Source organism: Psittacula echo, assembly GCF_963264785.1.
Source record: "Psittacula echo genome assembly, chromosome: 6".
Classification (NCBI taxonomy): domain Eukaryota; kingdom Metazoa; phylum Chordata; class Aves; order Psittaciformes; family Psittacidae; genus Psittacula; species Psittacula echo.
Window position 1 is genome coordinate 74,061,518 of NC_137743.1, and position 26,841 is coordinate 74,088,358.

Genomic DNA, 26,841 nt, shown 5'->3' on the forward strand with positions numbered 1-26,841 from the left:
TCTTTCTGTTTGTATCTACCTCACACAAAACCGTTTTCACCATTTAACCAGCATTTTAAAAGCACCAATTAAACATTCCTATCTGAAATACTTACCGTGCCTGACTATAGCTTTCTATCAAAAGCAGTTGCTAAGAGGGACCAGGCAGGAAATGAAACAACGTCTAAGACTAGGCTCTTGGGTTCAACAGCTTGAGAGGGCTAAAATAACAGTGCCTGAGCCTGTTTGCTGCCACAAGGCAACATGGTTTACTCTTTCCAAGACTCCAAAGGGATTTGAGACACCAGCATCATGACAGAGGGCCAAGCAGCCAAAGAATGACTATGAAAACTGACAGGTAAGGCCCCTGCCAGTTGAGATTGGCCTTACTAAATAACTCCGAAAGATAGTTAGAAATAAACACTCTATCAGCTAAGCTATAGAGAAAGGCCAGGCCTACTGTCCTCAAGACCTTTTGAAATTTATCGTTATAGTGCAAAATTGTTATTGACTCCATTTAACCAGAAGCTTTGGTATTCTTGCCAAGACAAATGGCAAACTGACAGCTTCTTAAAGAAAGTCATCTAGAAGAATGGTTATACTCTAAAATCTTTTCTCTGCAATGTTTCGGCATCGTTTCTTCCAAATGACACATGAGCTATTGTGAAACCCAGCAGCACAATGATCAATATCACCTAGCAAACAATACTTTAGTATGCTGCTACTGAACTTGCAAATTTGATTGAGGACAATCAACAACAGATCGAGAAAGCCTGCATCAAATCCCTGAAGACTTGGGCCAGCTAAGCAACATATATAACGAACTCTGTTTCTCTCAAATACTTGAAAGACAAGTCAAACCTCTGGGTCATAATATCTACAAGTAAACTGCTGCATAGTTCAGTAGGTGGTGGCTTAGAATTTCAGCACTAGTCTAATGTGTGACCTTCTCTATATTAGCCACCAAGTATTACCAGACCAGCCCGTAGTGGCGGCAGCCCAAATAAACTTGCTTTGAAATCTGCTGAGCTACTCTCTTCAAAACAAGCGGTTTATCTTTCTGTAACAGCTTGCCATTTAACACCTTTTAAACAAAGTGAACCTTGTGGATTCTTTGGCTGAAAGAACTAAAAAAACCCCTTGAGATATAAACAGGAAGTTCAAGGAATTCACTGAAAATCATCCTACATGAAAAACAACTTATAAAGGCAGGCGAGAAATCAGTATTTGATTTGTATCTGGTTTTACCCAAGTGCCTGCAAAAAGCATGGTAAGGCAGCATTAAATATTCTTTCAGCACATGCATGCCCCTTCTTTACAAGGGCATGCACAGAAAAGGCAGCCGTAAGTCCTTCAGATCCTGTGTTGTCAAGGACAAGAAAGAAAGTTGGAAAGTTTGTTATGGTCATCATTTTGAAGTAATCTGGTTTATTGAAGGCCTTTTCCCCTTCAAGATACTGAGGAGAGCCCTTGAACTGATTCATAACTAACCGAAACACTCCCCGTGGCCCTCCATGATGAGGCAATTTGGCTTTCCAGGGCCTTGAATTGTGTGCTTCATTTTCTCTAGCAGGTCTTAACTCCCTGTAGGAAGCCATAACACAAAAAAAGCAACAACCAAGTACCTCTGAGAAAAAAAAAGATGGAATAATGACAAAAAATAAGCAGATATGAACTAAAGGTAATAGCCACATGTTCTCCCCTGTCATTTTCTAGCATGGGACACATCATGGAGAAACACCAGACACACTGCATCCTCACTTCTAGTCCCTGAAGTCGCTTCCAGGCAGCCAGGAATTTATGGCTCGCAAAGACCTAATCTCACAGACTGTGAGCTGGTATAAGCAAAGCTTCAATCTCATGTTCCTCATGGGGAGGAAAGAATAGGGGTCTGTCAGCAGACACCTGACTATGATCATTCTACGTTGTGAGCTGTTTGAAGGTGATGGTGAAATGACTGCAGTAGCATTAATTTGATAGTGAAGGAACCAAAACGAACAAGACAGACAAGGACAAAACAAAGGAGATTACAACACAAGAGGGAGCAATATGAAACAGGTGCACTTTGGACTGACTTTAGCATTTCAAACTGCAAGTCTGTGTGACTTGCTCAGAAACCACAAGGGCTGAGCTGCTGGCCCCTGAGGAATTCTCATCACCCTTCTATTTAGCAGCATGCACTTCAGCACCAATTTAGCAATATGTACATAGGTGGCTTTTGACCTTAAGAAAGTAGCTATTACAGTGGCTGTAAAGACAAGGAATTTAGTGCAACTCAAAGTGAAGCAGCAGCTATTTCTTCTCTGTATTAAACAAATTGCCAGGAACTTATTTTACTGTGCAAGGGAAACCTGAATGGAAAAGTTTCAGGTTTTCCTTTCTCTCCATTACCTTTCCTTTCTTTTTCCACCTTTTTCTTTCACTTTTATCCCACTCTCCCATTATTTCTGAAACAGGGGATATGTGTAAACGTCTATAAACATTGTAAAGCTGTGGTAATACCTCATTTGTCACTTGTAAAAACAAAGTAAAATTCTGTGATACTTTTTGCCCTCAGTATGTAAAACTTCACTGTTATCATGTCAAAGAGAAAAAGAAAGGACTCAATCCTAATGCCACAGAAAAAGATCACTAAAAGCACGGGTACTCTTGTGTTTAGGTCTGTTACTCCCTAGAAAGAACTCTTCTCCATGCACGGACAGATTCAGTCTATGTATCTTTATTCACACATGTATCATTTCAAAACCAGCAACTCTAAGAAGTTTGACATGAGAGCTTGACATAACATATATTTATACCACAAATATTTACATCTTGCAGAGTAAGTGCCAAAAATGATTTAGTATTATGGAAATGCAGAATTTTCTGGTTTATGGCATATTCTATCCAAACTAAGTGGGAGTCTTTGGCACGGGTAGGAAGAGTATCTCTGATACTTTGTAAGGCACCAAATACTTAGGACAAAATTTCTTGGTAAGTAGTTGTCTATTTGGCTGATACAGGTTGCAGAGTTTTCATTTCAGAGGTTAGCACCACCAAAATTATCTGGAAGCAGCAGAGAATTCATTTCAGGACAATTATCCATTTGGCACATTCCTTTAAAATGAGGTTTGAGAGCTGTATTTGCAACCACGGAAAAAGGGATTTCAAGTAAAGTTTTTTAATGCAGTCTTACCTACTGCTTAAAACACAGGAAGAAAATACTAGCAGCAGCAAGAGTCTAGGGCTGTCAGAAGTTTGAAATACGAAGAGCTGAAAAATCATTGCCAGTATTGACAGCAATTAAATATGAGCTTTATGAAAGGGTACTTGAAGGCGAAAGCTTTCACATAGTTTCTTCCCCAGAGGAGAAAGTTTGTTGTCATTGATGTTGCTATAACCATAACTCTGTACCTACTACAACCCAGTAGGGAAGACCTTTCTTTATTACTGTTCTCCAGAGTTCCAGAATCAGAACGTATACCCTAGCAGAAACATGTATGTACTAAGAGGCTATCAGACTGCCTTCCCTCAACAGAAAGGCCCCTCCCTCTCAGAGAAAGCCAATGGAGATCTACTGCCACTAGCCTATTAGGGGGAGACGAGAAAAAAAAATAAATGGACTAGTCTGAACCAGGTAATGAAGAAATCCTGTGATACGCCTCAAGCTCATACTACCCTGATATCTTTGTTCCAGATGAGGAGACATTTTATACTCAAGCCATTTTCTAACCCTGCATTCTTGTATATTTATATCTGTAATATTCTGTATCAGCTGAGCTTTTAATTATATTTTTGATCATTTTGTCTCTAGAAAAGAAAAGAAGATATTTTGCAAGGGAACGTACTGCAAGGTGGACTGTGCCCAGATATAGATCTACTTGCATGGCTTTAATAGCTAGGTGCATTATTTTGTATAAATAGCTCCCTCCAATTTATTGTTTTTATTATATTCTGCTTCGTGGCAATATAAATACCATGTTCTTTATGTAAATGGGGGCTTAGCTATTGCCAGTTAAAGGTGCCTTGTGCCAGATGAACTGACCTGTGATTTCTGGACAGACCAGCGCTGAGTCTACAAATCCTGAGCCTTTGCTCTCAAGAGAAGCACCTTCCAGTTTCTGACTGGCAGAAGCCCAGCAAGAGTTGTCCTGGGAGCATCCATTCAGATGGCAATCATATATTCCCTGGGGCTCGTGAGATGCCTTCTCGGGTCCACCATTCTTGGTTTTAGGATCTTTATTGCCTGGGTGCTGTTTAAATTTGCTTCTTTTTCTCCTATTGTTCTAAATGGAGAAATAGTGCAAGAACAGAGACATCACTCAGTGCAACTCATAAACTCAAAATACAATCAGTAAAACGCCCATGCTTTTAAAATGCTATGCTAGTGACATCAGAGTAATGCAATTCACAGGCCGTGCTGTGCTATACAAACACAGTGCATCTGTTCAGCTGAACATATAAACTGTTTCAAACAAAACCTGAAGCCCCAAACTGGTTTTCCCTTTCCTTCCACACAAAATACTTGCATTGCAAATGACAATAAAACATTTGCTGAGAAGCTGCTCAAACTGTTTGCAGTTACTTAGGACAAGCAGTTCTTAACCATCCAGGGGACATCCACACAGTAACAGTGACAAACACTTGAGGCACCACTCTGATCAGGTAGAAAGTAAAAGAATGATAGAATAGTTAGGGTTGGAAAGGACCTTAAGACCATCTAGTTCCAACCCCCTGCCATGGGCAGGGAATCACAGAGAACACAGGTTGGCCACTGCTACTGTAGCTCTTCCAACCTTAAAAAGGAGCCTCCATGACACTGACTTTCAGGGCAGCTTCCTGGTACAGCTCCAGCTTGGAAATACATATGCATGAAGATCACATCCCAAATATATACTTGAAGTACCTGACTTGATGGTGTCACTAATGTGTGACTCCTAATGGATGACTCCTATGCTTATGTTATTTTTACAGTTGTCAGCAAAATCCCTAGCACTATAATTGGCTGTGATTATCCAGGATACAATTGCTTATTAAGTGTTTCTGAACATGGGCTGTTTTAGAATTCATTCTGTACTTGTCCAGGGTCTGGGTTTCACATACATGTATACACATGTGCTGTCCCAGAAATTCTCTCAGAACACTGGGCTGAAGAGACAACAGACAAACAGATTAGAAATAACACACATATTTGCTTTCAAGTTTTCTGACTACAGGTGTGAATGAAGTCACCTATGTTAGCAAATGCAGAGCGAGCACTGGCCAAAATAAAAGCACTACATTAAACTACAGACAGCTGATAAATGGTCTGAATGCCTTTATTCTCAAGAGCATGTTCTTACCTTCTTTTTCCCTGTCATATTCCATTCCTTTAGAACCTGAGCTGCGCTGCCTAGAGAAAGGGAAGATCAAACATTTCAAGAAAAGTTCAGCTATGAAAAAGAACAAGTGTGTTCAAGAGCAGTTTCTACTCTCCTAGCCGGGGCAGCATTTCTATTGTTGTTGTGAACTTGCTTATATGGGGAGAACAAAGTGGGTATTGCTGCGTTTCTCCTTTTCAGTTACCATTTTATTTGATTACGCTACCTGGGTTATCTGGCACTACTGCTTTTACTGGTCTTCATTCCACAAAGTGATTAAGTGGGTGTCTAACTTAAAGCACTAGCATAAGCCCTAGAAAAATTAACACTTTAATTTCTTGCCTGAAAAAGAGAAGTATCTCAGCATGCTAGTATAAATACTGTGCAAAATATATAGACTACCCTGGCCCTAGAGCTTCCCACAGTTTTTAAATCTTCTGGCATTTTTATCATATACTTCCTATGTGTCATCTGTTATAGTCAAAAGACATAAGAACATAAAAATGACTTTTGAAAAATTATTAGAATTTTATATACTTGAAATTCTGTCTACCAGCCCTAATGAGCTGGTTAGGGAAATCTATGGAACAAAGCAAGCAGAGCCTTGTTTTAGACAAATGCTAGCTGCCATACTAGAAGAAAACTCTTCTGCACTCAGTTAACATTAATCATTATTTTGTTCTCCTGGACTCTGAAGCTGAAAACAGGTGCTCATGGTGTCGTGGTTTAAGCCCAACCGGTAACTCAGAACCACGCAGCCATTCACTCACTCCCCACTCCTTTCTTCCTCTCCCCATTCCCAGAGGGATGGAGAAGAGAATGGAAAGAAAGTAATTCCCACGGGTTGAGGTAAGAACAGTCCAGTAACTAAGGTATAACACAAATCACTGCTGCTACCACCAAGAATAATAATGATAAGGGAAATAGCAAGGGAAGAGAATACAACCGCTCACCATCTGCTGACCGATACCCAGCCCAACCCAAGCCATGATCTAGCCCTTCCAGGTAACTGTCCCCAGTTTATATATTGGGCATGACGTGCTGTGGTATGGAATAACCCCTGGTCAGTTTGGGTCAGGTGTCCTGTCTCTGCTTCCTCCCGACTTCCCCTCCTCCCTGGCAGAGCATGAGACTCAGAAAGTCCTTGGTCAGAATAAACATTACTGAGCAACAACTAAAAACATTGGTGTGATCAGCACTGTTCCCAGGCTGAAAGTCAAAAATGCAGCACTGCACCAGCTACTAAGAAGGAGAAAAAATGACTGCTATTGCTGAACCCAGGACAATGGTAAGCATGCAGTCTGAATCATCATTCAAACTACTATGGCAGTATCTGCCACAATAATCCTTTTAATCGCCACCAGGTTAAAGGTCTTCTGCTTGAGGAATCACTTTGTCATCACTGCATAATTCTAGTAAATATTTGTTTATTATCCTTTCCAAATGGATCTCATACTCTTCTCACTCATTTTGGTGAACTCTTGACAATATTAGTATTAAGAAATAATACTCTTTTCAGACAACCATGAGTCATCAATTTGGATTCAGCCAAAGACATGTGAGATTTTCAAATGTATTCAAATTATTTTTCTATCACAATAATACAGATCCAAAATTATCTGGCAAGTCTACCATGCACATTAGAAGTGCTAAGCCAAATTTGTTACACTGTGAAAAAAAAAAGGGATGGAATTTAGGGTAAATTTAGATAAGGTATTGGGAAAAAAAAGTCCTCCCTGTGAGGGTGGCGAGGCGCTGGCACAGGCTGCCCACACTAGCTGTGGCTGCCCCATCCCTGGCAGTGTTCAATGCCAGGTTGGAAGCGGCTTTGAGCAACCAGGTCTAGTGGAAGGCATCCCTGCCTGTGGCAGGGGGTTGGAACTGGATGGTCTTTAAGGTCCCTTCCAACGCAAACCATCCTATGATTCTATGAATCCATCAAAGCCATATTTTGTTTCCATTACAATGCAGACCAAAGGCTAAGAAAACTTATGTGTGTAACTACACATATAACTATATTTAGTTACACAGATACATACTAATGTACATACAAATACAATCCCTTCTCCTAGGGATATGCTGTCTTTCAACAGACACGTTTCACTACAAAGAAACAAACCCAGACACTTGCTGCCCATTTTATTCTGTGTTGCTGAAAATATGAGATTTTACTTGACAGCTTTGTTAACTGTTTTCACAGTATCATCAAACACTCTTTTTGTGTTGGCTGGTGATGTCTTAGCTTTCCTTCCCTCAGATTCCCTGCAAATACTATGCAGGGTGAGGGTTATTTTAGGGATTCACCCACCTAAGCCTAGTTTCTTCTTGTTGGAAATGCACTAACTGCAAGTCCCAAAGCCCTCATTTAAACCCACCAGCATATTTTCTTGACTAGATCTAGAAAGCCACTGAGCAGCCCTTCTGATTATGCTTAATTAGGTAAAAACATTGCAAATAACAAATTTGAACCACTATTTTATTTAACTCAACTCATAATTCAAATATAGAAGTAAATTTATAAAACAGACATTACCTATACACCACTCCAGATACGAAGCAAGATAGGAGCTCATCTCAGGAAACTAAACTTGAACATTTCTTGGTTCAGCATGCAGCACCTCTGAGAGAAACAGTGAAGGGAGGTGCTCAGCCTTTTCACTCAGCATGGCTATCCCCGTGTTTTTCACTGTGTGTAGCAATATGTTCTCTGTGATTGTGGTATTTCAATCTTAGCAAAGTTTTTCATCCATGTGAAAAGGCACTCAAAGTGCTAGAGTCATTCTATCCACACTGGTAGCTGAAAGGACATGACTTTTTTCATGCCATTTCCAGACAGTTACAAATATTGTCTGTTTTCAAATGCTCACTTGCAAAGACTTCTGAACTCAAGGCACAGTGATCATAAATTGGTGAAGCTCAAAGATGATTTGAACTCAGGTTATAACAGCTTGATTTTTGCAAGACTTTGTTGCATTCTTGCACTTGCTTTTGCCCTGTTTCTTTTTCCTAGCAGATGACAACACATGGCTATGAAAGCACTTCCCCTTTGAAAGAATCACTGGAAACAACTCAAGCGAGCAGTAGTAACTTAAGACAAAATAAATTGCATGAAAGGAACTTAGTGAATGATTAGGGAGCAACCTCTCCACTACTTTTCCCAAGTCATGTGTTACAGGAGAACAAAAGTTATTGATGCATCACATTTTCCTTTCTCTGTGTGTGAATAAACAGACTCCTCTTTCCAGCAGAATCTGACTGATGCATATACCTGAATCAAGAGGCATCATATAGACGGGATGGAAGAATTCTGATGTATTTATAAATAGTCTGGTTTGTCTGCATTTGCTTTTGCATATTGGTGAGTAATTCCTAGTACATCATGAGCTTTCTGGCTGATACTTTTTAGTAAATTAATTCAAACCCCAAGCTATTCTCAAGTAAAATAGATATGAAATAAGCAAATTTGAGATGGCACATCAACACTATGAGGCATTTTTTAAGATACTGCCCTGGGTTCAGCAATAGCAGTCATTTTTCTCCTTCTTAGTAGCTGGTGCAGTGCTGCATTTTTGACTTTCAGCCTGGGAACAGCGCTGATAACACCGATGTTTTCAGTTGTTGCTCGGTAATGTTTACTCTGACCAAGGACTTTCTGAGTCTCATGCTGTGCCAGGGAGGAGGGGAAGTCAGGAGAAAGCAGAGACAGAACATCTGACCCAAACTAGCCAAAGGGGTATTCCATACCACAGCACATCATGCCCAATATATAAACTGGGGGCAGTTACCTGGAAGGGCTAGATCATGGCTTGGGTTGGGCTGGGTATCGGTCAGCAGATGGTGAGCGGTTGTATTCTCTTCCCTTGTTATTTCCCTTATCATTATCATTATTGGTGTCAGCAGTAGTGATTTGTGTTATACCTTAGTTACTGGACTGTTCTTATCTCAACCCGTGGGAGTTACATTCTTTCAATTCTCCTCCCCATCCCTCTGGGAGTTGAGGGAGGAAGAAAGGAGGGGAGTGAGCAAGCAGTTTTGTGGTTCTGAGTTGCTGGCTGGGCTTAAACCATGACAGATATACAGGGCTTTTAAAACCACTGAACTTCCAGTATCTTTTAAGCAGCCCCAAATGACAAAGATTTTGAGAGGATGTGCTCCTGATACGTTGTTATTTCTGCAAAGGGTTTCCCACAGTCTGGTGAAAGTTCAAAATAGTTGCTATTATACATTTATCAGAAGTGTTATTTAAACACAAGTGACCTTTCATTAGAGATGGTCTCACAATGTAAAATACAAACAGATCCAGATTTAGAATGGCTCAAACTTTCAATGGAGTTTTGGTTCAGCCATTATAAATGTCAAGGCTATTTGCAAAATTCAGATTGAGGTTTGAATGTCAATGTATGCATCAGGTTCAGGGGTTCAGAGGCCTGGTTATCTGCTTCAGAATTATTCCAACTTCTTATTAGTTACTGTATCTTCAACAGTGAATCATATTCTGACATATTCACTTTAAAAAGCATTAACTTTAATGCAGAATAAAAAAGGCCTGCAAAAGAATGGCACCAAAAAATGTCAAAGTTAGGAAGAACAAATAAACAGCCATGGCAAACTTGTACTGTGAAGAAGTAACGATGCAGACAGAAGTATCAATTATAACTAATGAGCTTTCCAAGTGTCACAATCATCAGTATTTTATCAGAACAACTTTTAAGCCACTAAAGGCAATGAATACTTCAGTACGCAATTGAACGTCTCATGCCTTAGTGAAAAAGGTATGCTATACTCACCATCCATGAAAGCTTGAACAGCCTTGTCTACATTGTTATCAAACTGCTGCAACACCAGAACTATCTCATTATTGCTTTTGTTTGGAACAACTGATCGGATTGCATTGATCTGGAAGGAAAAAACAGGAATACAGTAACACATGAGTTCATCATACTCCTTTAGACAGCAAGGTACTTCTGTGCCAAGAGATTTTTATATATATGCCTGTTATACATGACATGCTGACAGGTACACAACAATGTATCTGTATGAAATAATACCCTTCCTCTCCTTAACTGACCCATGAAAATAATGAAAACAATTTCTTCAAGAGGCTCTTTAGAAAAGACAGGCCTGGCAGGCGGGAAGGGGGAGTTGCTATTTATGTTAGGGATAAGCTGGAGAGTATGGAACTCTGTCCGGGGACGGGTGAGCAGTCGACAGAGAGTCTGTGGGTCAGGGTTAAAGGGAGAACAGCGATGGGGGACATTACTGTGGGGATCTGTTACAGACTGCCTGATCAAGAGGAATCTGTGGATGAAGTGCTCTATAGGCAGATAGGAACAGCCTCACGCTCACAGGCCCTTGTTCTCACGGGAGACTTCAACCACCCTGACATCTGTTGGAGTGACGGTACGGCCCGGCACAAGCAATCCAGGAGGTTCCTCGATTGTGTGGAAGACAAATTCCTTCTGCAAGTAATAGAGGAGCCGACAAGGAGAGGTGCCATGCTTGAGCTCATGCTCACCAACAGGGAAGGGCTGGTTGGAAATGTGACGCTCCAGGGCAGCCTTGGTTGCAGTGACCACGAGATGGTCAAATTCGAGATCCTTGGGACAGTGAGAAGAGTGTGCAGCAAGCTCACTGCCCTGGACTTCAGGAGAGCAGACTCTGGCCTCTTCAGGAGCCTGCTTAGTAAGGTTCCATGGGATATAGCCCTAAAGGGCAGGGGGGCCCAAGACTTTTGGTTGTTATTCAAGGATCACCTGCTCCAAGCTCAGGAGTATTGCATCCAAACTAGAAGGAAGTGCAGCAAGAGGACCAGGAGACCTCCTTGGATGGATAAGGAGCTGCTCAGGAAAATTCAAAGGAAAAAAGGAGGCTTACAGAAGGTGGAAGCAGGGACAGGCGGCCTGGGAAGAATACAGGGATGCTGTCCGGGAAGCTAGGGACCAGGTGAGGACGGCTAAGGCCCAGTTAGAATTGAACTTGGTTAGGGATGTTAAGGATAGCAGGAAGGGATTCTATAGGTACGTAGCGAGTAAAAGACAGACTAGGGACAACGTAGGCCCCCTTCGGAAGATATCGGGAGAACTGGCTACCCAGGATTTGGAGAAGGCTGAGGTTCTGAATGACTTCTTCGCCTCAGTCTTCACTGGCAAAGGCTCTGACCACACCACCCAAGTCTTGGAAGGCGAACGCAGGGACTGTGAGAATGAGGGCCCTAGGCCCACTGTAGGAGAGGATCTGGTTAGAGACCATCTTAAAAACCTAAACGTACACAAGTCCATGGGACCTGACAACATCCATCCGCGGGTCCTGAAGGAGCTGGCGAATGAAGTTGCTAAGCCACTGGCCATCATATTTGAAAAATCATGGCAGTCAGGTGAAGTTCCTGATGACTGGAAGAAGGGAAATATAACCCCCATTTTCAAGAAGGGGAAAATGGATGACCCGGGGAATTACAGACCAGTCAGTCTCACCTCTGTGCCTGGCAAACTCTTGGAGCAGATTCTCCTGGGAGGCATGCTAAGGCACATGAAAAACAAGGAGGTGGCTGGTGACAGCCAGCATGGCTTCACTAAGGGGAAATCCTGCCTGACCAATTTGGTGGCCTTCTATGATGGGGCTACGAAACTGATGGACAGGGGCAAAGCAGTTGACGTCATCTACCTGGACTTGTGCAAAGCGTTCGACACTGTCCCACATGACATCCTTGTCTCTAAATTGGAGAGACATCAATGTGATGGGTGGACCACTCGGTGGATAAAGAGCTGGCTGGATGGCCGCACGCAAAGAGTTGTGGTCAATGGCTCGATGTCCGGCTGGAGACCGGTAACGAGTGGTGCCCCTCAGGGATGGGTGTTGGGACCGGTCTTGTTCAACATCTTTGTCAGTGACATGGACAGTGGGATTGAGCGCGCCCTCAGCAAGTTTGCCGATGACACCAAGCTGTGTTGTTCGGTTGATACGCCGGAGGGAAGGGATGCCATCCAGAGGGACCTTGACACGCTTGTGAGGTGGGCTGATGCCAACCTGATGAAGTTTAACCATGCCAAGTGCAAGGTCCTACACCTGGGTCGGAGCAATCCCAGGCACAGCTACAGGTTGGGCAGAGAAGAGATTCAGAGCAGCCCTGCAGAGAAGGACTTGGTCAATGAGAAAATGAACATGAGCCGACAGCATGCGCTCGCAGCCCAGAAAGCCAACCGTATCCTGGGCTGCATCAAGAGGAGCATGACCAGCAGGTTGAAGGAGGTGATCCTGCCCCTCTACTCTGCTCTGCTCTCGTGAGACCTCACTTGGAGTATTGTGTGCAGTTCTGGTGTCCTCAACATAAAAAGGACATGGAACTGTTGGAACAAGTCCAGAGGAGGGCCACGAGGATGATCAGGGGACTGGAGCACCTCCCATATGAAGACAGGCTGAGAAAGTTGGGGCTGTTCAGCCTGGAGAAGAGAAGGCTGCGTGGAGACCTCATAGCAGCTTCCAGTATCTGAAGGGGGCCTACAAGGATGCTGGGGAGGGACTCTTCATCAGGGACTGTAGTGATAGGACAAGGGGTAACGGGTTAAAACTTAAACGGGGGAAGTTTAGATTGGATATAAGGAAGAAATTCTTTACTGTGAGGGTGGTGAGGCACTGGAATGGGTTGCCCAGGGAGGTTGTGAATGCTCCATCCGTGGGGGTGTTCAAGGCCAGGTTGGATGAGGCCTTGGGTGGCATGGTTTAGTGTGGGGTGTCCCTGCCCATGGCAGGGGTTTGGAACTGGATGATCTTAAGGTCCTCTCCAACCCTAACTATTCTATGATTCTATGATTCTAAGAGACCAAATCACAGAATTGGTAGCCAGTAAGCCTGGAACCAAATCCTACCCCAATCACAGCAGAACTAGTTTATCCAAACTGACAGAATCTGATCTTATGCTTTTTTCTTAAATGTTCTATTTGCTCCCATGCAACTTGACAAGACACATCACCTATACAAACTTAAGGAGTACACAGGTACTTTGACAAGGCTATTGCATGGCCTTGCTACGTTAGTTATGATCAGTATTTTTTTGACATCTGGAAAACAGTCATATGCATGAAAACAGTCACAGGCTAAAGAGAAAACAGTATAAGTTTTAAAAGCTCTAGTGGCTGCTTGGCATAATTTCAGTTTTCTGTTCCATACATATGTGACCAGGAAGCTTGTGTAACAAAATCCTGAACAAAGGACATTGGAAGCCAAATGCTTCCTTCAGGAAACTCTGCTGATGGATGAGGTGTTACACCCATCCATGATTCTGGCACACCATGCTTCTATTTCACAGCATTTGCCACTGCTGTATTGTCTTCAGTATCCATTTACACCAAATGGTAATTCAACCCATTATGCTTTAAATAAAATGTTCCTACTGGAATCATGTTGATGATTTACTTTCTCTTGCCCATGTAACATAGTTGAAAGTAAATAGTTACACGAAACTTAAGTGCTATATTGTTTTAACGCAGACAAGCTTTACTAGGTAGTACCAAAATAAAAATACTTAAATATAATTAGCAAAACTAACAAAAGGCTAAGGTAGTACTCTGAAAAGACAAGAGAATCAATGCCAAAACCAATCTAGTTGTTCCAAATCAGCTTTTTGAGTACTGTGTCAAGCTATCCACCATGTATTTACAATGCAAATGGTCATCCAGCACCCCTGTGGATGGCCTTCTTTCTGTGGGACACATCCTTGATTAGGGTGTACTTTATTTACTGCATTACAGTGCCATCATGCTAATTTCTGACTGTGAAGTACTGGTGGTCTTTTTATTGTACTGTAAAATAATCGTGAAAAAATAATACATGAAGATAGACCTCTTTAAGTGAACTAGGCTGGGTTACATGGTAAGAAAATTCACACTACCTTGTCTTAGCTGATCATTTAGACACTGAAGACCAGTCTTTCCAGATTTCCTTTGTGGAGTCTCCATCAGTGGAGGCACCAGAAGTTGATTCAGAACACTTAAGTGCTCGGATTTATGACCAAGAACCTTATTTTGCTGTTATATGCTCACCCCACTCCTCAACCACTGTATTTCCCTGTCCCATGTACTAACAGAAGCCATGAGTCATTTCAAGCTCTGTTAATGCACAGCGACTGAGAGCTCCGATTCGTGACACCTGCTGGATATAGCTTCAGCACCACAAAAACTTGATACTTACTTCAGCTAAATCTACACGGGATCAAACTTTCTGCGGGATGCTTTCCACATTAGCTCATCTCTTTCACTGTGTAAGAAAGGTCATTTTTTGACTTTAGCACAGAACTTTAGTATGTCTACTTTGTACAATTTACCCTGTTGCTGTTTGTCATCCTATCATCATCTCATCTCTTTGCAGCTTCACATTTGCCTACAATACATTTCAAGTAGCAAGGCTAGCCTTGGATAACTCAGGCCACAGGCATAGAGGGCAGTGGAGTTAAATTGCTTCTCTACTTCCCAAGGACCTTTTCCAAAGGCCTATCTAATAACTTGTCTAATGTTGCTGCCCTATGCTCACAAGCTAGTTCTCAACTCAACAACTAGTTGCTTTGGAGACTCTACTAAACACAGGTGACTGTTGGAAGTTCAGACAGGCTAGGTTGTCAACTGGCTGTTGTTGCCAGAAACTACCCAGAAAATCTCTGCTCAAGCTTATCTCTTCAGCTGATTTGGGCGCATGGGGAGGGAAGTAGAGAGTATAGCTCTCTGTGCGCTGCAGGCATTCAAGTGAAAACTAACTCAGATCAACAGGAGGTGCAGAGAAAGCCCTGGAAAAAGGAGTTTTATTCATCTCATTGTGGGCACAGGCATGCTATTTACTGATAAAGATGCAACAAATATGAACAATAAAAGTTGGCAAAGACCCTAGGGTAGATTAGGCTGCAAACTGCAGTGTATTTTATGTTCTATGGTGGTAGATGCCAAAGGTTTCCATCACGTGGACTACATCTTCATATTCTCACAAAAACCTACCATCTTCTTTCACAATCACGTGGATCATCTCTGCCTACTCAAAATTGCATAATCTCCTTGTGGCAACTTCTTACAAGAAAAAAGTAAAGGAAATATCTAGTGTATTCTAACCATCTTTAAATATAAGCATGGGAATATCATAAGGCTTCTAGGTCCTTCTCTGCTATGAAAGGCCTGGAAGCCTCAAGAAGCATCTGGAAACAACAAAGTGAGGCCAAGACCACAGGATGGATCAGGCAACGTGCCACACACTGCAGCTAGGAAACTTCTTAAAGACATTAAGAAGAACATCTGTGGGGTGGAGAACACCGAGACGCATGAAATTGACCAGACAGACTATGTTTTAGACTACAGAACCTACTGCAGACTGTTTGCACTGTGTGGTCTTTGTTAAGAAATTTCTGATCAATAGAAAAACCAGAATTCAAAGCTAAACTATGTTTCATATGACTAGTACTATGATTAAACACAAAAAGGTTGTGGGAACATTACAGTTGTGGAGATAACCCAAAAAAAGCAAGATGATGATCTCAGGAAGAGTACTTGCCAATACACAGAAAGGAAATTAAGCATATGACCAACACTGTGGACACAGTCCTGTTTTAGTTGGACTATGTAAAAATACGATTTAGGCAACATTAATGTACTGCAGAGCTCAACAATTTTACTGCCAAACCCCAACAAAATCCTTTGTTGACCATTGTACAAAATATACATTTGTTTATCTTTCCATGTAGAAGTTCTCTATCTTGTGAAGTTTCATCACAAAACTTTCCTCAGAAAAGAACATCAGATTGCAAAGAAGAGCATCCAGGGCTTAGGAAACACTAAATCAGAAGTCGCTTACACTTTTTTAATAGGCTTCTCTTGTGTACGTATGCTTTTTAATAGGCTTCTCTTGTGTACGTACACCCACAATACCTACAAGTTGTGTTTCTGCTTTCCAGATTTCTTCAGTGACTTACATGGGATAAGACAGATGAAAACTAAAATTTGCGACCAGAATGATATGTCGACATTAAGGAAAAAAAAAATACACACATATATATATATGTACTACTCTGTTCAGAAATAACAAAAGCCAATATAAACCCAGAATTCCAACAGAGGAGAAATCCCAAAAGGTTTTGTTCCAAAATAAAATATTTTGCCTTAAAAACTTTTAGGAACAAAATCGAATAATGTTATCAGAAATTTTTTCAATTTCCAAGACATACAGATTTGTGTGTCGGGCACCAGATCTCCAACATGTGCACTGTTTGAATGACGTTTGCAGCCAGAATACACTGCAATTATTGTACACAAGACATCAAAAAAAGTCAGTGATTTCTGGACGTTCAGAAATGATTGACAAATGGTCACAATTCTCGAATTGTGACATGACAGTGTATCTAGGGAAGGACAAGGTGTGTTGAGGGAGACCAGGCCATACGACAGCCTTAGCCTAGAAATGCAAATATCTAGGTCCCTGATATTCACCTCTTAGTCCTTCCACCCTGGTTTCAGAAACATGCACAGATTTCTATGCTTGAAGCTCAGGTCTATCCCCATACGCAAAATATGTCCCATCTATTTCTGGAAAGGGACACAGCAATACAGAAGGAAAAGCTAAAGGGAGGGGTAGACAACCTTCTTGACCATGTAAACTTAACAAATGCACTTCTACAGCTGAAGGTCTTAAGAGACATATCACAGACCGTGATGAATGGAGCCACAAAGCTCCAGGAAATACGAGATGACAAGTGGGAGATATATTAAAAGGATTGGATTTGAGCTGGATCTCGACAGCCTACGTATGCTGGCTCCTCTCTGGTTCACCTGCTAGTTCAGGTGATAAAGCAGGCCTTTTGCTAGCACAGCTATATACTTCAACTGCTTACAAGTCTCCAGCTTTGAGAGCAGTCCAGAAAACTATAAAGTTATTTTTATTAAAGGTGTGATAGGGTGATACCAGGGCAGGAGGTAATTCCCATCTTCATCTCTCTAAGCTTACAGTCCTCAAACTTACCAAGAACACCCATCTTCTCAACAAGTAAGCAACAGATTACAGATCTAGAATAATCTAATGGTGAAAACTTCTCACCAACAAATTCCTTTGAAAAAATATTTAACATCCTAAAGGATGAAAAAAGTACAAGAGCCAAACAATCCCCTAACATACAGCGATTCTTCATTAATACTTAGATGTCTGCAAGAACAAGCCAACAGCAGCCTACTTTATTAGATTTACTTCTGTGTTTGTGGGAGAACAGAGTTTTTTCCTACTCACTGAAACCTGATCATAGGAAGAACATTACCAGACAGACTACAGGGAAGTCAATTATTCTAACGATTTTGTGAATCATCCCGTCTTTATCCAGTGTAGATTCCCAGTGAACTTCTGTCATCATTTGGATGCTGGACAAGCATTCCAGGACACTAAGATAATTCAGTAACATACCTTCTGAACCACAGTTAATTGTGCTGTTACTGTTAGCATCAGTTGAGAAGGTGTCACTGACAGTAGTTAAATTCCTGGGCTTTCCCTCCTGTACCCTGACTGGAAAGCACATTTATTTCTTTACTACTAAGACAACTTGCTCAGAATTTCAGCTTACAAAAGCTACTTTAAAGCAATTACAGATCTAAACTGCAGAGCTGTAATCTCAAAACCAACTGTGTACGCTCAAGCACACAGAAGGCAGAACCCATGTTCACCTCTACTTAAACTCACCATCCAGAGACCTACGTTTTAAGCATGCATTTAATTCCAGCAGACCTACCTACTCTCTTCTGGATAAGGCTAAAGTTAGTTCAAAGTTTAGAAGATTTTTAACCACTTTTCTGAGCTGAAATCTTAAGTACAGAGTTAGCTTGAAATGCTTGCTCAAGCACAGTTAAAGCTGCTGCAATTTGAGCTGGGTTGCGTCTCATCAAGACCAAAATTCCACAGTCATGAGGTTGTTTTTATCTGTCTCTTACACAAATTGCTGAGGTCTGCCCAGAAGTGATATAAAAACTGAAAAAGGCTCCAAGTGCCCTCAGATAAGCTGTTTCTACCCTAAAATAAAATCCCCAAAGCCTGATCAGACTAAGTGACTATTTTTCTGAGAATTACTGTTAAACTATAAGCAATCTTACTTGGGGCAAATTTTTGGCTCTCCTGAAACAAAAAAATCAGTTTACTTCTGTGGTCCTCCACAGCACACAGGAGAGGGCACTGAAATTCTAATCTCTCATGGTGTCCTACTCAAAGTTCTTATGAACACCCGTCTCATGAGACCTTCCTGAAAAGTCAAGCTCGAAAAGAAATACAGCCTGTCTGAAAATTGTGGCAGCAGATTACTTACTCCACACCCAGAATCAAGCTGATGTTGCTGTGTATTCCTGTGAGTCCTTTAGGTTCTCTGTCAAATTCCAAATGGTTCCCAGGCAACTGTAACAACATGAAATCAATTGCTGCCTGTTTGCTGCTCTCCTCCATCTGCTCCCCCTTGGCATCATCTCAAAGAGGATGTTTCTCCTGAGTAAGTAACATATCCGGGGTTCAGAGAATTTGTTTATGTATCTCTGACATAGTGACAAATTAAACTTCTTTGCTGAAAGCTCACGGCTGTTCTGAAACCCGTGAACACAGCTGTTCTAATTCCCTTGCAGTAAGTTACTACCGTGGCCACTTACTTAGAAATATTCTTACTTATGCTTGGTTAGGAACACTAAATGCAGGTCCACCTTCCCTTTATACTAAACATTAAGATAAACGGATTTTCTGTAAAGTGAGGAGCCAAATTCATTTGGAAGTATGGTTATCAACAAATACACATATTCCTACTTTATGTTTACTGCGTGTCAGCAGCAAATCTTTATGTACACACAGACATTGTATATACCCACTGCAACTGAGGACAAGCAGCAGTGTATGCCATGCTCAACTACATTACACCTCCAGCTGAAGTTGACCCAAATCCTGCACGAGGAACAGGCAAGGAGGGCTGTCTGCAGAACTCTGCTGGTTTCTATAATCTAGGACATTAGCGTATGTCCTGGTTACATTAAGCAGGAAAATGCATTTAAAAACTGTTTGAGGTTTTGAAAACTCCCACACAAACGTATTTCATAAATACAATTTGACTTTGCTGCATTAAGAGCCCGTTTGTTACGTCAGAGAAATTTTCCAGAAACTTCACTAACAGTTCATCACAACACTGACCAAGTGTTGTTAACATCCTGTTTGAGCAAAATAACAGCTTTGATCAGGTCTGCATGTCTCTTTCCACTACCTGACCCATTTATCACACTGATGCCTTTGGATTATTTATCTCCATAAAGCACAAAACAATTTACTTGCTGCAGTAAAGTACTTAGGCAGTCATCATGGATTTATTATGTCACCCCTGTCCCCCCTATTTGTAAACTAATTAAACGGAAAACCCAGACATTTAAGGAATCCTGAAAGAACATATTAAAAAGTTTGGCTCAGTAAGAACTCTTCTGCTTGAGTAATGACAGCAGACACTTGCAGACGTGAATCTATAATATTCTTAACCCAAGTTAAATGGCTCATCAAGTGACACAAGTGCATTTTGATCAACTTTGTCCATCTAGTTCAACACATGGGCAAGGAACAGCTGCAAAGGACAATTTTAAGAAAGCCTAGTGAAATTACAGATTGGAAGCTATCTGCTTTTGTAATGGGTGATTTTAAATTTATATATTATTCCATTCCTTCCACTATGAACCCTACTCTGTCCTTGCATGCTATCGCTTAAGTTATGGTATAATGTAAACAAAACTGTGAAGCCACCAAAACCACATATGAATAAAGTTTCCTTCTTGAAGTTTATGGAACAAACCTGCCCATCTGTTCCTACAGCTCTGACACTTGAAATGGCAAATGAGAAAGCAAGCCTTTCAGAACTTCAACAAAACCTCACTCCTAACAGAATCCCAAGAGAAGGATCTTAATCTGAATGGGTATTTTGCCAATTCCAGCTGACACAAATCTCACTTGTTCAAACATGTTTAGATACACAATAATTGGGAGGGGGATGGGAGGGTGGGAGGTGGCGGGGGAAGAGGCATAATGCAAGTCCCAGTATTTCTTTGGAGTAATCCCAAAACCTTGTGCTAGAGCTGAATGGTTACCCTGGGGATCGCCTGATACTCTTCTCTTGTTAAACTAAGAGGGTCTAATGGTTAAAGGAGACAACACATTGCTTGAATTCCTCACTTCAGTTGCTTCTTTGGAGGCCTTCTCATTCAGAATCTCAGCACCTCTTCTGGTGATATACTAAGTTAATGCATTAATACCTCCATTAATTTTATGGAATTATTTTGGATTTAAGACCAATGAATTTGGCCATTTTATTCCTTAATCCAGTGAACTTTTGTCCATATGATTTAAACTATGTAAAACCCAGCCTCTGAAAACCTCGATACTACAACGTAAGTTCTTATTTATACTGTATTTTCAGGCACAGACATTAATATAATCAGAGGCGAGAGGGAGAGTGGCATAGTGCAGGAAGACTATTGCAAGGGTCAGGGCAGAGGGAATTATTCTGAGAGAGATCCTGATGTTAAACTCCTTGTACTAGCTATGGAGGCACGTAATGAACCTTGTGGCTGCTGAAATGCTGAACTTGTGTTATTCCTGAAAATCTGTGGGTTATATGCATGAAAATATGGTAATCGGAACAGTCCTGGCTCCCCACATAGAGTAACACAGCTGCAGGAGCCTCTGTGAACTATGGAAACTTCCATTAGCCTTCCTGACATCACACGCCAACATTCATATAAAACTCTCGGGGGGGAGGGGAGGGAGAATGTTTAACCTATTGACTTTATGATCTGTTTCAGCTAAAATGCCAAGAATGAATTACACAAGTATCAGCACTAGAGTAGCATTCTTTTATGACTCAAATTCAGAGTAGGGTCTTACAGAGGCTGTAAGCATAGTATCCAGAATGTCCCCCTCAGACACATATCACTTAAAACAGTGGCAGAGGTCTTAATTCCTTGAATGACTAGCTGATCATGGAGAGAACATGAGGAAAAGCCATCATTTAAGAAAACCCCCAAGACACCTCCCTCTCTTCCCCACCCCCCGAAAAAGAAAACCAACAAAGAAACCCAGCCACAAACCAAAACAACAAATGTCATGAAAAAACTGCATGGGCTCAGTACTACATTTTTGTCAGAGAAACAACGTTCAATATAAGGGGAAACTTGTGTTCTACTTTTGCAGAAACTTGCAAGAATAAGCATTTGTGTACAAATGTACAGCTCCTTTGGCTTCGTTCAGGTCTTAGCAGGATCAAAGTCCTAAATGTATTATGATCTGCAAGCACTGAGGTAGAAGAGAAAGAAGTGGGAAGGAACTGTATTCTATTCTGCTGCTTTTAACAAGGCCTCTTCACATTTGTGTTGACAGCAACGGATTTTTTCTGAGCTCAGCAAAAGTAACTAAATTTATAAATCTTCATTTTGTTTCCCAGAAATACTCATGCCCAAAAGGTGGGTAAAAGTAAACACTAAACTCGCTGCTTCAGTGTTGTGTAGCATGACCACATCTTGCTCTGCTGGTTTTTTAAGTGAGAAAGGGATTTGGTTTTGACTCTTTTACCAGGACAGTGTAAATAAGTCTGCGTTTCAAACATACAAATGAGGCCCTTACATTTCAGCAGTCTATGTGCAAATATAATTAAAGCCAACTCTGCAGGACATATCTGTTCAACCCCTTCCTCGTATTTCTAGCACATTACTGAGAGGGTTCTAAAGCTACAGTTGCTTTAGAGTTACTCTGTTGCTGACAGAAAGAGCCACCATACTGTAAACCAAATACAAAATGTCAAATGGTGTTGTGCTACCACAATCTCATTTTAAAACAAGACAGGCTTGTCCAAGTGAAATGGCAAACTGAGCATGCTAGCTTCTCAGTCGATGTATGTAGAGTTCACGAGATTTGTGCTGTTCAGTCACTAAGCCTATTTAGTAAGTTATTAGCCTGTATCTTACAGAACAAAACCCAGTGATTTTGCAATAAAATATTAATTGCTGTTTGGCATAAAGATCAAGTGGCACCAAATACTGACAGAAGATACAAGAAAAAAGAAAGGAACTATTTGTAACAGAGTATACTGATCCAATTATTTTCCTGCCTTAAAATGTATATGCTTGTAAACATTTGATTTTTAAGATACTCCCAGCAGATATCATACTTGGAATAGCAGATATCTAGTGAAAATAAAGTCCCTTTGCAGATCTTTATTCTTGAACTAGCAGATGCTGTTTAAAATCCTCCACTTGGAAAACTGACTAATAATTAAAAAATAAAATAAAATCAGGCTTCAGAGTGAATCAGTAGAACTTCAATTGATTTACTGAGTTGCATTTTGAGAGTTACTTTAATTTACGTTCCAGCACTCTGGCACTACGGGAAAGAATGCGATGACATTACTTTCTGTTGCAAAATCCATCATGCTACTCAATACTTAAACCCTGTGCTGCTATTGAGGACTAAGGAATATACTCATCACCAAAATACAGATTCAAGTTGACACATCTGTCCTTGAGCACAATGAGAGACTCAGTAGTTTACAACATATAAAAAGAAAAACTCAAAAAGCAGGCACCTGGGCAGTGCAATAGGTAGGAGACCGATTCCTATCAGGGACATGAAGCAAAAAAAGTCTACTGCCTTCTGAAAGCAAAGAAAGTGAATAAGCAGTGAAAGATGGATACAACAGTTCAAATAGGAACTCATTCCCACCTGAACTACTTGGTATAAATCATCACTTGCTATGCTGTTGCCTCTGCAGCTTCATTCACATATTGGTAGGCAGGTAATAGTTTGTGACTATTCTCTCAGGAAACGTCATTAGGAAACTGGAACTTGAGGAAACTTAGTTTCAGGCTCAGTAGGTGCCATGGCTTATCAACTCTTACAAAACAAATGCAATGTCTGTTAACTACTAGTCACAATCAGTGCTGAGAAATACATTACCCAACTCAAAAGTTCATTATTTGTGAACTCAGAAGCAAACCAGGAAGTTAACTAAAAAACTGAATACTGACCCCAAGGTTATTTCTTTTTCCTGTCCTGCTGTGTCAACTATCATTTCTTCAAACTTTTCCAGATTGGAAAGTCACATTTACAGTACCCTGCACACACTCCCCAGGCCAAATAGCATCTTTTTCCTTGTTATCAGTCCACCTAACTGCAAAACTGAAGTTATGAACTGCAAAATTGAAGGCAGACAAATCTTTTTCTGCTAACCTTCTGTCAGCTCAGGAAAAGAGTTGTTCCAAGGAATCACATAAATTTTTATTATTTTCCTTTCCATTAACAGGCTTAGAGAGAAGAGAGTATTTCACATTCCTACTGCCCTGCAAAATGGGTAATCTGCCACAGAAAGGTCTTATGCTACAGTGCAAGATGACTACATTTCTCAGTTTCACATTGCCCTCACTGTGTTTTCTTGGTATTTAATCTTGGTAATTAATGGTAATTAATTAATTTATTTTTCTTGATCCTTTCTGTTTGCACATCTTTCATGAAGTGAATGAAATCAAATTTTCACTGATACCTGAACAAACCTGGGCTCACTGACAGAGCTGCATTCTGGCCTTTAGCATTTATCACACTGCCTTAAAAACTGCATCTTTATTATGCTACCTTAGGCTTAATAAAGCTGTAAATCAAGGAGCCCATTAGCCTTCTCTGGACTACCTAAATGCAAAGCTCCCTTTTTCTTACCAAACGTGAAGTAGAACAAAACCTGATCTTACAAAAGACAATTCAGGTGAATTCTCAAAATCTTGGCTTATTTTAAAATACAACCCTATTGTGTTATATTCCCACTTCCGTCTCGCTCTTTATGAGATGTTCAGGTTTCCTGTTTATGTTGGTGAGGAGTATTTTAAGGTTAAATTGTCTCTTCATAACCTTCCTGTTGAGAATCACAAAAGATCTCCTGACCTACCTTGTATTTGTATACTAATAAGCTTTAGGTCCTTTACTGCTCTTGAAAGGGTGGTAAAGCTCTAGCAATAGCCAGGACATGGAGAGGATATATGCAAGTACATAGAATATAGAGCTACTCACATAGGTGAAGAAAAAGAAAAAAAAAGGAAAAAAGAAAAATCTACTGTTTTCAGACCCTGTAATTTGAGGAATTGTCTTTTCAGTAGTAGAGGTGTCACATTTTTGGCCAGAAAAATTATTTTCTAAAGGGTGCGTTTATCCAGAGGTCATATTTTGTACAGCAGCAATCACCGCAGAGTGCAATTCTCCACAGCATCAGCGTGCACAGGAATCACAGAGGAAGAGAAGTCTGTCTGACAAAACACTGTCTCTTCACAGAAAAGCAAAAATGTTTCTCATGAACCAAGATTAATATACTAATCTCATCAAAACCTGCTTGAGTACTTAACTTTATGCACAGAGTCAATGCATATTAAAGTTACATATGTGAGCAGTGTCTGATGGGGCAGGGATAAAATATGTATGCAAATACCATTTCGGTTTGCACTGTACTGTGACTTGAACCTACCTTTTCCTTGATATTTACAGGAGAATTGATTTCTGCCATCTCTCTTCAGGTGAGAATATTGTCTGTGAAAGGAGAAAAAACCCAAAGAGATTAATTTGGAGGTTTTAATCCCAACCTAGAAAAGCAATACTTGTAAAGACTAATTGCATATGCTTACCTCTAAGCATTAGAGAAACATGAGAACACTTAATGAACACAGTGCTCAATCTTGCCAAAAAGGAAAGCTAGTCCAAATTTCATACTTTCCCCAGATTAGTTCTCTAAACACATTTTTAAAATGCCTCATAGATATGAATCTGGATAGAAAGGCATCACACTTCTTCCAGCCATGTCTCTTGGACTCTATTCACTTATTACCTGGTTACTTTGAGGTTTTAAAGAGGAGGAACACCTTAGATGAACTCAACAGCTCCTTTTTCTTCATTCACCAGCAACCTTAAATTTTGCCAGGGAATTTGTCTGAAGATCCCGTCTTAAAAAAGCAACTAAATGTGCCAGGAGGTTAGACTGACGAGCGCTGCACGGCTGGTGGTTTTGGTGATTTTTTCCTTTGCTTGTTTGTTTGTTTCATTTGGTTTTGTGAGGCTTTGTTGTTGTTTGTTTTGGTGGTTTTCTTGTTTTCTCAAAAGTAATTCAGAGGATGTAGCCATACAGCTCCTATTGAAACTAACAGTGTCCATACAGTTAAATCTCCAAGTCTGTTCTGAAAACTTGGGCACATGAATGGAATTTGCATGTGATTAAAAATCCTACAATATGCTTTCTATTTCCAGTTATGTGGCTGGGTGACAGAAACTGTACCACACAATGAAGAGTTAACACATGAAAGGGAGTCCAGTTGCTTAATTCTGATTCCATCAAAACCAACTTCAGTAAGGAACAGGCTTGAAATCTTAATGTTTTAAAATTAAGTCACACGCAAAGAATTACAGCAAAGACTAAGTCAAATGGAATAAAAGGTTGGTTTGGTCACCAAATTTAACTCTATTGTACATTGATAAGAAGATGTAGATGTACATAAATGAGAATGAAATCTAGTTCAAGTTTTCAAATTGAAACACTTCTTCCTTGTCCACATTTGAGAGCCTTTGCTATGTGGGCTGATCCAAGAGTTTCCATAATTCTTCTAAATCTCTTTCAATGCACTTAAACAATCCTCCCTTAACTCCTGCTTTAAAACACAGCACTTCAGTGGAGTTCCAACTCCAGGAACTAGTGCTTCTATCACAGTATCCCCTGATAGCATTTAAATCTTGTTATTAGTTTTTGTGTGCATCCATTTTCTAATTGAAGAGATGAAATTCAAGAAAGCACATTTTCAGAAATGTGACTTTGTGGTAAATGAAGAAAGAAGATAGGAAGAAGAAAAACGAATGAATTTTTGAGTTTTGGTCTGACAAAAAGCAGACCCCAAATTATAGAAACAATCAAAAATAAGGTGCCAGGAGAAAAAAATAAACCCTTTCTATTGCCAGTTACTAAAAAAAAGTGCTTGAAATGAATAAGGTTCCTCCTTCCATCTCTATTTTACTTCACCATGAAAAGAAACTCTCTATTAAAACTCACATACCTCATACCTGCCTTTAGTCAGTGGCTCAACCTCATTGTCAAGGCACTGAACTGGAATCCCATTCTGTCCAATAAGTCTTCTTCCTGGCAACTGGGCCACAATGTGACTCTGAACGCCTTCCTGTCTGCTAGTATCTCAGATCAGAACCTTCCCCTCCCTGTCCCTCCTTAAATCAAGGATGAAAGAGCTCAAATTAGTTTCTGAGACAAACCCACCCAATAGCTAAAAGCAGAGTTATAAAATATCTGGAGAGAGCAGGCAGGAAGATCACACAGAGTATGAGTTTGGCGCAACTCTATTCCCCGTATTTAGTGTGTTCCAACAACTAAAGGAAAGCATTGAAAAATTATTGTAGTCTGTAGTCCCTATGTAACTTTTTTTATGTACTTCTTGTCTATGGCTCTCAGCTACTTCTCATGCCAAATGGGCACAGAACACGAGAT

General features: G+C 40.6%; 1 protein-coding gene across 1 annotated transcript in view; it reads right to left on the reverse strand.

The window, feature by feature from the left end:
• SPATS2L (spermatogenesis associated serine rich 2 like) overlaps window positions 1–24,867 on the reverse strand; it is a gene marked incomplete at its 5' end in the record, with an annotated part of 47,458 nt that extends 22,591 nt beyond the window's left edge. The window contains 4 exons of the mRNA XM_080621807.1: window positions 4,004–4,244; window positions 5,301–5,346; window positions 10,102–10,214; window positions 24,829–24,867. Of these exons, the coding sequence (XP_080477933.1) occupies window positions 4,004–4,244; window positions 5,301–5,346; window positions 10,102–10,214; window positions 24,829–24,867 (439 nt within the window). The remainder of the gene's footprint in view (window positions 1–4,003; window positions 4,245–5,300; window positions 5,347–10,101; window positions 10,215–24,828) is intronic.
• Between the last annotated feature and the right edge of the window lie 1,974 nt (window positions 24,868–26,841).